General features: G+C 33.3%; 1 protein-coding gene across 4 annotated transcripts; it reads right to left on the bottom strand.

Annotated features, from left to right (window-relative positions):
• Positions 1–2,233: 2,233 nt before the first annotated feature.
• RBL (Noc2p family) lies at positions 2,234–12,795 on the bottom strand. 4 transcript variants are annotated; one of them, XR_003604031.2, is made up of 15 exons: positions 12,686–12,795; positions 11,913–12,045; positions 11,642–11,702; positions 10,940–11,045; positions 10,780–10,837; positions 10,591–10,685; positions 9,654–9,722; positions 5,488–6,015; positions 4,906–5,205; positions 4,431–4,754; positions 4,071–4,277; positions 3,661–3,750; positions 3,480–3,572; positions 3,126–3,240; positions 2,234–2,544 (listed from the first exon to the last, which is right to left on the bottom strand). XR_003604031.2 is itself a non-coding variant. In XM_028068868.2 (14 exons), exons 2-14 carry the CDS (start codon positions 12,019–12,021, stop codon positions 2,473–2,475), a joined length of 2,112 nt encoding a protein of 703 aa, XP_027924669.2. In that variant the 5' UTR covers positions 12,022–12,045; positions 12,686–12,795; the 3' UTR covers positions 2,234–2,472. The 4 variants fall into 4 exon arrangements, 3 of the variants coding, with proteins under 3 accessions (XP_027924669.2, XP_027924671.2, XP_027924670.2); XM_028068868.2 differs by lacking the exon at positions 3,126–3,240; XM_028068870.2 differs by lacking the exon at positions 3,126–3,240 and having other exon boundaries at positions 9,657–9,722.
• Positions 12,796–13,045: the final 250 nt, after the last annotated feature.

Raw genomic sequence — 13,045 nt, 5'->3', positions numbered from 1 at the left:
TAATAATAATAATAATAATAATAATAATAATAATAATAATAATAATAATAATAATAATAATAATAATAATAATAATAATAATAATAATAATAATAATAATAATAATAATAATAATAATAATAATAATAATAATAATAATAATAATAATAATAATAATAATAATAATAATAATAATAATAATAATAATAATAATAATAATAATAATAATAATAATAATAATAATAATAATAATAATAATAATAATAATAATAATAATAATAATAATAATAATAATAATAATAATAATAATAATAATAATAATAATAATAATAATAATAATAATAATAATAGGGTGCGGGAAGCAAAAGTCATTTGCAAGGTGAATTCTGGATGTGGAGGATTCGGGTTTCCCCCTCTTTTTCAATTGAATCATGAAGGAAAACTGTATAAGCAGAAGCTTTGCTAACTTCACTTGCATTTTGGATTTGGAATTTTATATGAAAATAATAGACATTTAGAACAATTTTATGAAAAAACTCATTTTAATCGTATTTATTTATTTGCTTCTGAAGTGTTTTCTAAAATAACTTGCTCATACTTGTATCTAGGCTTATTTTGCATTTTGTTATAAACAATTAAAAATCGATTCATATGAATGTTAGATTCATGGGAACACTTTTATATCATTACCGATTACCAAATTCGAGAAGTTAGCATTACCAGCCAAAAATTCCTAAGAACTTTAAACCTTATATTTGGATTAGGATTTCAACGATTTAAAAAAATTAAAATATAATATATTTCGATTACTTATAATTAAATTTTTTTCATTTGTTAAATATCAATTTTCTTCTTTAAATAAAGTAATTTAATTTTTTATTAAAGAAAAAGTGTATTTTAAAAATATTTAAGCAATTTGATCTTATTTTTCAATTGGAATTAACTTAATTCGATCTTCAACCTATGCTGACATGTTTCGACATTCGATCAGATCGACTCATTTCGACCTTCATTCTTTACCGACTTGTCCTCTAATCTTCAACTCAAATCAACTCATCTCGACTTTTAACTTGGGTGAACTCATCTCGACTTTCAACTTGAGTGAACTCATCTCGACTTCCAGATTGGACCAACTAGACTTGACCTTTACTCCAAACCAACTCAACACGACCTTTGACCCGAGCTAACTCATCTCAACCTTCAAAACGGGTTAATCCATCTCAACCTTCAGACCAGGTCTAATCGACACCACCTTCAACTTGACCATCTCATATAAACCTTTGACCACAGCCAACTTGACTTATCGTTCCTCCTAGGACAAATTGATTTAACATTTGGCCTATGAAAAAATGACTTGACCACCATTGTAGAATCAGCTTAACCTTCATCGAACAATGACTCTCTCAACCTTTGGCTAAACTGACATGTGTCAACCTATAGTTCAGACTAACTCAACTCAACCTTCAACCCAAACCAACTTGACTTGACTAACATGGTTTGACCTTCGACCCGACTAACTCGTCTCAACCTATTGCCTTGGCCAACTCAACTTAACTTTCATATAGGGCCAACTCTGCTCAACCTACGAGACGGGCTAAACAAAATCAACCTTCGACTTAGGCCAACATGGCTCAACCTTCGTTCCAGGCCAACCCAACTCAACCTTCAGCCCTAGACAACCGACTTGACCTTTGATCCAGGAACATCCGAATCAACCAATAACCCGAACCAACCTAACTCGACCTTCGACTCAGACCAACCTGCCTCAACCTTCGTCTTGCGTTGAATTGTCCTTCAACTTGACATCTTACTCAAGACGAATCGACTCGACCTTCAACTCAAGTAGTCATATTGACCTCCGACCATGACTCAACTAGTTCTTTCTCCTAGGTCAAGACTCGATATTTGGTTTATGCCAAATTAACACGATCTTCAGCCTACGCTAACTTGTCTCAACCTTCGACCCAATCGACTTGACTCAACATCCAACTCGAGCCAATTCTTCTCAAACATCAACCCTAACTAAATCAATTCAACTTTCAACCAAGACAACCCATCTAATTCATCAACCCAAGCACAATAGACTCAACCTTCAACCTAAACTCGACCTTAGTAAATGGAGTGAAAATAAATAGAATTTCAAATTTCTTATACATTTTAAGATATTTGAAAATTTTCCATTTTTTCATTTGAAATACCTATCAAAATTTCTTAAATTTTAATTTATGTCTAATTACTTTATCCAAACAAGACATTTTAGTGTATAAAAATTTAAATTCTTGAAATAAATAAATAGCCTTTTTAAATTATCTTATCCAAACACAACATAAGAAAATTTTATCCTACCAAAAACATCGGAAGATACAACTCATCCCTTGCTAAAGTGTTTTGCCAGTAACATACAACTCTGGAAAAGATGAAGAATTTTAACCTCCATTTTTGTATTACATTCTTCAACCTCATGTAGAATCGGATCACCAAAGAAAGATTCTATCAAGAGTCAGTAGACACCATGTCAGTCCTGCCATTTGGATGTAGCTTTCCCCTCTTTCCCTTGCCTGGAGACTGCCACACAAATCATGGATAATGTCAGAAACACAACACTTAGATTATTGAAATTTAAAAGATTCAAATGAATCCTTTCTCCGTAGGGAATTTAGTATTGGGTCCGTATTACTGAAATTTTTTTTCATCAGCAAAGCGGTATTAAATATATTAATGACAAATGAACAGTTGAGAAGTCACTAATCATGTAAGCCTAGGTGAAATGAATGGCAAATTTTGTAAAAGCTTATTGTATGGTGACTTTGATAAATGACAAAGTAATCAAAAGATATGACATTGTCGAAAACTGCAAGAAATCTGGAATAGCTGCGTTTCAAAGCTCAAGCCCATGTACTAAATTTTTAGGGTTTATGTATAGTGTTTAAATTCATGTGCATAGGTAGCAGAACTTAAATTTATCTCTCGTAAATATAATATGTAAATAATTCAGAAGAGTATTCGTCTGTCTGTATGTTAGTACATGAGGTATCATAAAAGTTTTTAATAGTTTCCTTAGCCGAAATATTCAACTTTGAATCTAAGTGGGTTCGGTCCAGCTACACCTATTTAGCCACCATCCAACAATCTTTCCTCTAACATACCTCATTTTCCGGCTCAGATTCACATTTTTTGTCATTTCCCAAAATAGGGTGTCCAGATTCTCACAGGCATTCACAAGGACTGTGGACTGCCCCTTCTCCACCAGCCCTTTCACTACTACAGTTGATATATCCCAAAGTCAAAATACATTCACTACCTCTTGGATAGCACTTGCATTAATATTTGGAAATTTAGATTAATTTTTCCAACAATTTCAACCATGTCAATTACCAAGAGTGACATATCCCTCATACAGCAATAAACGATGAGGTATCCCAAGAGTGTAAGGACTCAATAGCATGAGGAAGGCCATACAAAAAAGAAACTTGGAAGAGACAAGTGATTGAGTAATATACCTTTCTATCTGAAATTGAATTCCTAGAAGCAGCCTTGCTCATGATGTTTTTGTAGTATTGTGTAAATGGAGTGTTACCATTTCGTTTTTCAACCTGCCAAATCAGATGTTTGATTAGTGTAGTCACACAAATATGACTGACTAGAAGACTGATTCAAAGATGAATTTAAGGGACAGATAACCTGAAGAAATGATTCAACGGACTGATGATCCTTTGGTGAAAAAGGCACCTCTTCTCTTTTCTTCTGCACAAAGTCAATATTTATCTCCACCTGAATTTACCCAACACAAACAGAAAACGGAAAAAGAGATGGATGAGACGGCTATATTTAAATTTTGTTTTTTTAAAAAAGGACAAAGGGAAGGGCAAAAATGCTTAAACATCAAGCAAGGGAAGGCTGCCAAGAAATGACATACAACACAAGTTTATCTACACTCTTAACAGAACTTACAGCTATGATAGCCAGTTTGCTATGTGATAGTGATTTAAAGATTCAACTAGCCTTACATGCATTCAATTAAATCTCAAAGTTCAAGATGGCATGTAATATACTCTAAATAGACAGACATGAAAACATGATTGTTTTCTCACCTGGTCAATGAAACGCTTGATAACACGTCTGAAACTCTCAGTAGAAGTTTTCTCAAAGACCTTCTTTAGGTGTATAAGTGGAGCTGTCGCTAGCTCAGGAAAAGATATATGATAACTCCATTGAGCAAAGTGCTCTGAAAGGAGTTCAATCGCGGATAATACACACTCTTCTTGAAAGCCACGTGATTTTAACCAATGCTTTGGAAGCTGCATTAAATTTAAACTGTAAACTACAATGAAGTAGATGGTCCAAATATGTGCTAAGAATTCAGAGGCCGTGTGATATTGGATAAGTATAATTTTTTAAACTAGAAAAATTAATAAGTTGGGGGCGAGGGGGCTGTTAAATTCATCTCTGACCTTTACAGTAGACATAGGTTGCAATACTTTGCCAGGTTTCCCACTATCCTTGGCAATTTTGTATTCTAAAACATCCAGCACCAACGATGTAACAGGGATGAAAACCCCACTAGAACCAGAAAGATTATTAAGCCATTGGATACATCTGAGTCTCAGTGGTAAATATCTAGGCCCGGGAAACAGGAGGGCAACTCCATTTATAATCTGTACAATCATATAAAGCAATGGCTGAAGATCATAGTCATGTATGCTAGCTGATATTAATGTAACCCACATATCAATGCAATTGATGTACTGCCAACTGCAAATTGTTTTAACCACCTCCTGTATACAAAATATAAGGCAAAATATCAGAAAATTTACCTCACCATGGTAATATAATACTTGCGTAGAAGTTAATTCTTCAATTGAATGTTTCATTAAACATAACATTAATAAAAGGAGGCCATCAATATTAAAATTGTTTGAAGCTTACTTTCTTCTTGGTTTGCCACCCTTTCTGCAATATCTTACCCAGATGCAATATACATGTCATTGCTTTGTTTGATGACTTTTGCATATCTAAACAACACAGCTCCACAAAGGAATTCCTTAGAAAACGAATATGTTCAAACTTTCGCTCAACAGATTGAGAGTTACTAATAAAGGCTTTGTATGTTTTGACAAAGCAGAAGTCGAACCAGTTAGAGCTAGACATAGAAGCTATATCTTGTATAATGAGAAAGGAGTGTGATGATAGAGACCCATCACCCGTTGCCCACAAATGAATAGAAATCTGCAATAGATTCAAGTGCAAGTTAAGGAAGATCTCATGTCATGAGATTGGCATTACACACATCTTGGCCAAAAGGTCAAGAAGGTACATATATAAAATCTTCCTTTAAACACAAACCACAAATATAGTATCAATAGAATCAAATCATGGTCATCCAGGCATCAACCAAATTGGATGGAACATATTGCTATTACTAGAAATTAACGCCAAGACAGTTTGTATGACAGAGAGACATTTTATTCCTCTTCAAACAAAAATTGTGGGTACAAAATTTAAGAATACCTTAAGAAGATTGCGCAGTAAAGATGGAAATGCACACAGAAAAATGATTGAAGTTCTGAGCCCACAAATCGAGAAGGCCAATAATTCAGAGTCAGTGACCTGGTTCAGGAGAAACACGGTACTTCTTAAGTATGACTTAATAAGCGGTCTAAGAGACAACCACTTTGGTGTATTCTTTAGGTCCAAAACAGCTTCCTTCCTAGAACTAGTGTTCGATATTCCCAATAACCTCCTAAATGTAGCATCAGCCTCTTGTAGCATGAACAGTATTATCTTGCAGAAAGTTTCACTCTTCTGAATGCCATCAGAAAAGACACAACCACTGACACTGGTTGCTTCAGAATCATTGTGGCATGCTTCCCTATAAGCATTTATGAGACAAGTAAGAGCAGCAACACTATTCTGTTCTTTGACCAGTTTACACAATGAATAAACAGATGCACTTGTCAAATGTTTACCCACGTGAGAACATGCATTATTGCTATCAAGTGGCTGCACCAGACCTAAATTTTTTCCATCATCCGAACCCTGAACCACATAAATAAGAAAACAGTCAATTTTTCATTAATAGAAGTGATAATTGGATAAAAAGTTCAAAGTTCAAAGTTAGAGAACATGAAATGACAACATATACATGGAAATAGTAGCTCTACTATTTAGTATATTACTTGAGAACAAAAATATGGGTAAGGGTGCTTGAGAAATGATGATCTCTCAAAAGATTCAAGTAAATGTGTGTTCTTACTCCATATACAAAAGTGAAGACATTGAAGATTGTTCAAGACCAAAAAGACATCAACATAATTTATGAACTAACCCACACTTCCCTTCAGCAACAAATCCAAGAGGTTGGTCCATGTAAATTTCCTCATCTAGGTCACCATAAAAAGAAAGGTAATTTTTATCCAATTAATAGAGAGGCCACTGGTGAAATGCAGCCATGGCAAAGAAGAGTTGAACAGTGGTAATTTTGTCCACAGGAGAAAAAGTATCACCATATTCAAGACCTTATATATGTGTATCCTTATACTAGCTTTAAGGCGATTACCATCTGGCTTAACTTTAATGGTGTAAACCCACTTACATCCAACTATCTTTTGAGGTGGAAGAGTCGTTAGCTCCCATGTGTTATTCTAATCAAGAACCTATATTTCAACAATCATAGTTTATCTCCATCTATGATGATCAGGTGTTTCATGTACACATTTAGTTATGGTGAAAACACAAATAAGACAAAGGGGGTGAGAGGAGAATGAAGGAGACAATCAATGATAACTTGAACTAAATGATATTTTTCCTTTCTGTTGTACTAATTTTGTGAGGTGTTTGAGGATAGGTAGACTAATGCAAAAGGTCGTGCATTAAAAGAGTAAAAAGCCAAGAGAGAAGTATTCTTTAGCATTATCTCTCCTCAAAATCTTGATAATTTGCACAAACTGATTTTTATTTCATTAAGACACAAAGATAAACAAAAGTTCATATCAATCTTTCGTTAATTAAAACCCAAGTCTAGAGTGTTCATCTATAAAAAAATATCTAAACCCAAAATAAGTGATGTGACTTGGATTCCAGATGTAAGAATGAATTGTGGAAAAAGCAAAGTTAGATCTTGTTTCAGTTCTCTTTGGAAAAGGTGATCTAACATTTTTCCCTCGCTGACATTACTTATTCTAAGACTTCATCTTTGGTAACCTTCAGAAGTTTATCAATTTTGATAAGTGTGGATAACTCAAATGCTCTTGTAAAAGTTTAGAAGATGCAGAACACGGGAACACATAAGGGTTGGTTTCAAGATAGTATAGTCCTCTAGATTCATGTCCTCCACCAATCAATTGACCCATACCACATTTTTCTATAGTCAAAAAATTAGCATTAAAGGTTAATAAACAATCTAATCACTTTATTAATTGACACAGAGAAATTTGGTTAAAAGGGCAAGTAGAAGAAACAAGGATCACAATTATGGTTTAAGGGAGAAAGTGAGACTTGACTAACCCCCTAGGAAACAACTTTGGACCCATTAGGGAGACTTAACTAACTTCCGAGCTAAATCAATAGAATGAGGAACTCTAGGATTAATAGAATGAGGAACTCTAGGAGAAGAAATGGAAGAGAGCAAGGAAGTATTACCATAAATAAGATCAAAAGCACCTAAATCAAGTATGCATGGACTTTGACTTTCAACGGTTTGAGAAATGTAAGTTGAGTACAAACCAAGCAGTGTGAATGGTTGAGCTATTGGATTTTAACCCTAGATATTCCAGATATTCTTCATCAAAAGACTGTGGTTCAAGTTCAACAATCTAAAATTTCGAGACATTGTCTGTCTTGTCAAGATAACCAAGCAAAGACAAGCAATTCTCTTATGTGTATGGTCCATCTTCTTAAAATAAAAACATTGAAGACCTTAGTGACCATTACAGCCTCCCCTTCCCCGAGTAGACACAATGGCAGATGATTCAAAAAATTCATGTAGATTTCTAATTAGGGTGGGAACATGAGGGGGCCATGTTCTTACACTCTCCACCAAAGGAACTTCTACACTGATAAGGATTTAATCCAGAACACTATCAAAATTTTGGTTCATGATTTTAATCTGCAATAAAAACTTCTAAGAACACCTTCAAGTGCTCAATTGGGAATTGGGCTTCGACATTGAAATAAATCCATGATGTGTTTGTTTAAGAGATGCCAGTTTATAAACAAAATCATAAAATCATTGAATATCATTTAAAATATACCTAGTCTTGTTTCAAAAGGAGTTATAAGTTTTGAACGTTCAGAGAGTTTCCATGGGTTTCACAAATCACCAGAACAAAGGACAATGCTGAAAACCCATCTTGCATTGCACATTTTCTAGTGATATTTCAGTACTCTCCTTTTCCAAGTGATCATGGAAACCTTGGCCAAAGAAGCAAAGCTCAAAATTGATGTAGACCAAGAGAGGTAGTTATTTCCATTAAACTTTTTTTAAGTAATTATGGGAGTTCTATAAAAAAGTGATGGCAAGTCCAAAAGACATTTAGAAGAAGGAAAAACGTAAAATAAAGGGTCCCCAAGAGGTGTTTTATGGTTTGCACTTCCACCAGCAATGGAGAATCAGAAAAGTAGATACAAAGGACTACAAAGGCCAACAACAGATGCCCACAGGAGATAATGGCAATGGTTGGCAACAACAGATGGTGGCCGATGAGAACAGTAGCAAACAACAGCTTCTCGTCGAACAATAACAACTAGAGCAGGATCAACCCACTCTAATACCACTGTGACAATGAAAATATGAGAAAAAGGATGCTTGAGAAATGATCTCTCAAAAGATTCATATACATGTATATGATATGTGTGTTCTTACATCAAACATATAAAAGGGAATATACAAAAGGTCTGCACCTAGGACTCTAGGTGACAGATAGGTACAATAAAAACAACTTTCAGCTTTTACAAAGTTGGTCAGAAGTTAAGTAAAAATATTCTAAAAGTAAATATTATTGGGCATAGCTTTCCTCTGAGCTAAATTCTTGCAATAAAACATGAAATTCACTAAACATTAAAAAGTATTATAGACAACAACGTATAATTCTATATGATGCAGAAAATTTTCAAAATTTGGGAAAGTAGTTGATCTTTATTATAGTTAGAACGCCCAGTGACAGGTCCAAATCTGATAAAAGGAAGTGATCAAAAATGACCTGGAACTCTCCCTTCTATTGAATTTCCAAAATACAAGCTACTCCTCTCTCTTGCCCCTCCCACCATTCAATAACTTCGGTTTTAGTTAGCTACCTCCCTTGATACTTCGCTACTTTGAATAATGCCCATTGATTCTTGGCTGCTCAACCGATTCCTCCTTCTAAGACCTTATTTGTTGTATTGTAAGCCATTATCATACTCCCATAAAGATTTCCAATTCCTCTACAAATACTATGAAATAGAAATGTGAGGTTGGAATCTCAGATAACACTATGACATTCAATTGTAACACAGTCCATCAATGAGTGCATGTTTCTATAACACCTCACCATGCCAAGAAGGAAAAACTAACCACTTAGCAAATCTAACAAATAGTCTACACCGCAATTGTCACACAAGCAAATTCAACCACAAATTCATGCACATATTCCAAGTAACTTTCTTGCCAATGCTAAATAAGGCATAAGTCTACTCACAACCTCCTCGTCTTGGGTTTCTTCAATCTTCATATCATAACTTTCTAGAAATTTTGAAAACCCTGGGTCCTGGATATTTCAAAAGGATAAGTCAGTCATTGGAACAGCAAACATTGGATAGCAAAAAACAGAAACAGATACCTAATTTGTTAAACAAAAAATGGTAAGAAATGAAGAATAACAATATGCCACCATGAAATTCAGCAACCAAACATACAACTCCAATTCCTCTCTTTCCTTGGCCTATCATGTTTTAGTTCTTGCAGAGCTGACAAGCCCATTGTAAGAAGAATGTGTATCTTGCATTAACTACCCTACTAAACTAGATAATACTCAAGCAGAACAGCAAGTGTTTCAAGATTCAACATAAAACATAAAATGCTTCATGTTATTGTTGCTTGACATCACTTTGTAATATTGTTAGACTTCTTCACTGTTTGTTAACATTTTTTCTGTCTTCGAGTATTCTTTATCCTTTACTTATGTGCAATTATTTTTTTCCAATAAAAAGTTTTAGTATGAAAGGGGAAAAAAGATCACCAAACGTTTCAACTACCGTATAAAACTTTGTAAGGCTCAAATAGGATAGAACAGAAAATCCTTCAAGGTTCAACATCAAACACAAGATATTTCATGTAATGTTATATTGACAGAACCTTGAAATATTGTTAGACTTGTTCAGTGTTGTTTAACCTTTTCCTGTCACGGTGTTCTTATCCTAGTTTTATTTTCATTTGTATTCTCTTCTATCCAATAATTTTATTTACTAAAAAAGGAAAAAAGGCACTAGCATGACATAATTGTTCAAAAGAAGTACAAATCAAATAAAAAGGTGTCCATCCATATGATATTATGGAACAATGAACCACTCTCCAATCAACAAATAAATTTTAAATACAAAAATCCACCATAAGACCATTTGTCATAGGAAAATCACCTTTTCTCTCAATTTGTTCAATTTTTTTGCTTTCTTTAGAAGTTCAGCACAAATATCTCTGTTTTGCACTGATAAGGAACTAGAAACATTGCTGTCTAAAAAAAAAAATCTTACGTCAAGGTTTAATCAAAAGCAAGTAAAAAGGGGAAATTACATTGAGTTTAAACTGAAAGCTAGAAATATCCTAACTCTCAATATAATGTTCACTCTCACTGTCGCTTCCAGCATCATGTAAAAAGCTTGAGTCCTGCTCACAAGCTCAAGAAATCAGTACATGAAATATACAATAGTTAAGGCAAAAGAAAAAGTAAAACAAACAAGTGTTTTCGCAATAAATTAGAATTTAAACCTCTGAAAGAAATCCATCACTTTCAGAATCATCTCCAAGAACTTCACTGTCATCTTCACTGAATATAGCATCAAGAGAAGTGTCTTGAAATCCTTCAACTATGTTTCTGATACCAACAAATGAACAGTTAATTAGTATGATACCATGTACAACCAGCTAAGGAATTTGAGTGTATTAAAACCGATGGATTATGATAGTCTTCTGATTAAGTTAGTTACGATTAAAGCCAAGTGATCTGCTTATATGAGTCGATTCTCCATTTGGGAAAAGGACTTGCTCTTAAATAAAAAAAATAAGAAAGAAAGTTTGTTAAAGGAGTAAGAACAATTTTTTTATACAGGTAATTCAGGAGGAGAGAAAGAAAAGCCATGTTTTCAACTTCAGTTTTCTTGGGGCCATAAGAATTTCAATTGGCTGCAAGCATTTACTTTTTTCTGCACTTTCTTTTTTTTAATTCTTACAATTTTGCTATCAAATTACCACCAATCATTTTCATCTATTAGAATTTATAGCAATTCATGGAATTTTTAATTACTTTGAAAACAATGTTTTGGTGGGAACTACCCATGTAGTTCAAAATTTACCAAATAAAAGAAAAAGGATGTTTGAAAACAAAAACATACAAATGAGTATAATAGAAACAGAAACAAAGTGAATATGTCAATAAAATCAACAGATAATTATATTTAGGTAACCATTTACCTTTCATTTGATGGATTTATTGTATCATTCTTTAAGTTTTCTTCAATATCATGGCTATCTCCTGTGGCAATAAATTTTCCAGGAAATAAAAAATTCAAACTAATGAGTACACATCTTCCCTATAATTTAGTGCACCCACATAAAAGCAAATTGCATTCCCAGACAATATAACTACTAAATAAACTATAATAAAACATATGAATCCTAACCAATATAACATGTGATATAGAGTAAACAAATCATCATATATGCAATACTAGAAAATTCTTACTTTTTGAAGCTTTCCTTTTGAACTTGGAATTTAACTTCCTTTTGTTCCTCAAAACTGACTGCAAATTCTTTTTCGCAAACTTCCTCGCTTTTTTACCCAACTTTCCCATTAGGTAGCAATATCAACAGAGATTCTAGACATAAAATAATTACAAAATTTCAAGAAGAGATGCAAATCAGTTTCAAAGCACATAACAGACTTTATCTATAAAAAAAAAAAAGACAGAAGATAGAATCTTTATACTTCTTTGTCAGTCAAGCCTAGTATTTTCATATCAAACACCTATTTGGACAATAAATTGGATATTTAAATGCCCAGAGGTGATTGGAAAACTCTTCATAATAAAGGAAAATGTCTCAGTAATCACCGTAAAGGTGAACCAAAATTTCCCCGGGTCAACGTAGGATTCGGTGTAACCCGGTGTAGCAGATGATTTGTGTTTTCAACATTCTTGAAAATAAATTTTCAATAACATATATAGATTAAAGTGTTAAACTCTTTAGGATAATAGTTGCCCACAAGAAATTATCAGAAGCTTGCAGAATACTCCAAGCAAAAGGATTAGCAGAAGTTCAGAAAGGATCAAAAAGTATTGGAAAAACTGAAATTAATTCTCTTTTAAAGTTTACCAAGAGAGAAGTAACAATGAAACTCGAGTAAACACTTGGTTAGGGATTTAACATGAAAATTTTGTTAGGGATGGAAACTGCGTGAGAATGAGTAAAACTCGTTAGGGATGGAAGCTGCGAAAACATGACAACGAGTAAACTCACACCGTGGAGGCTGCAATGGAGCATCAAGATGACCAGGAGGGCGGGAGCAACAAGAATAAGTTGCGAAGATACTTTAGGGTTTGAAGTTTAACCCAATCTTTCAGTTTTTTATGTGTTACAAACAAATTTGTCTATTTATTAGTATATTATATTACATAAAATATTATATTATGTTATATATATGCAGAGGTTAAAATATTTTGTTAATTTCAAGGTTAAATTAGTCATAATTTTATTTTTATTTTTGTGTGTAAATAATCTTAACTTTTGTCAATTATCTATCTATAATCTATAATAATAATCTATCTATATCTATAATCTATCTATCTATAATAATAAAGGAAATTCCTCTTTTTGTGT

The sequence above is a fragment of the Vigna unguiculata genome, chromosome 4 (assembly GCF_037176805.1).
Source record: "Vigna unguiculata cultivar grain cowpea cultivar isolate G323 ecotype 2 chromosome 4, ASM3717680v1, whole genome shotgun sequence".
Lineage (NCBI taxonomy): Eukaryota > Viridiplantae > Streptophyta > Magnoliopsida > Fabales > Fabaceae > Vigna > Vigna unguiculata.
The sequence above is the reverse complement of the archived record's forward strand: the minus strand, read 5'-3'. Positions and strand labels throughout refer to the sequence as shown.

What these genes read in the sequence shown, in the direction of transcription:
- RBL (XM_028068868.2), bottom strand. Translation starts at nt 12,021, where the DNA reads ATGGGAAAGTTGGGTAAAAAAGCGAGGAAGTTTGCGAAAAAGAATTTG. An exon ending in GAGTGAACATTATATTGAGA is followed by an intron (nt 10,686 to 10,779) that starts GTTAGGATATTT and finishes TTTTTTTTTTAG; the next exon opens with ACAGCAATGTTTCTAGTTCC. An exon ending in TGAACAAATTGAGAGAAAAG is followed by an intron (nt 9,723 to 10,590) that starts GTGATTTTCCTA and finishes TGAAATATCCAG; the next exon opens with GACCCAGGGTTTTCAAAATT.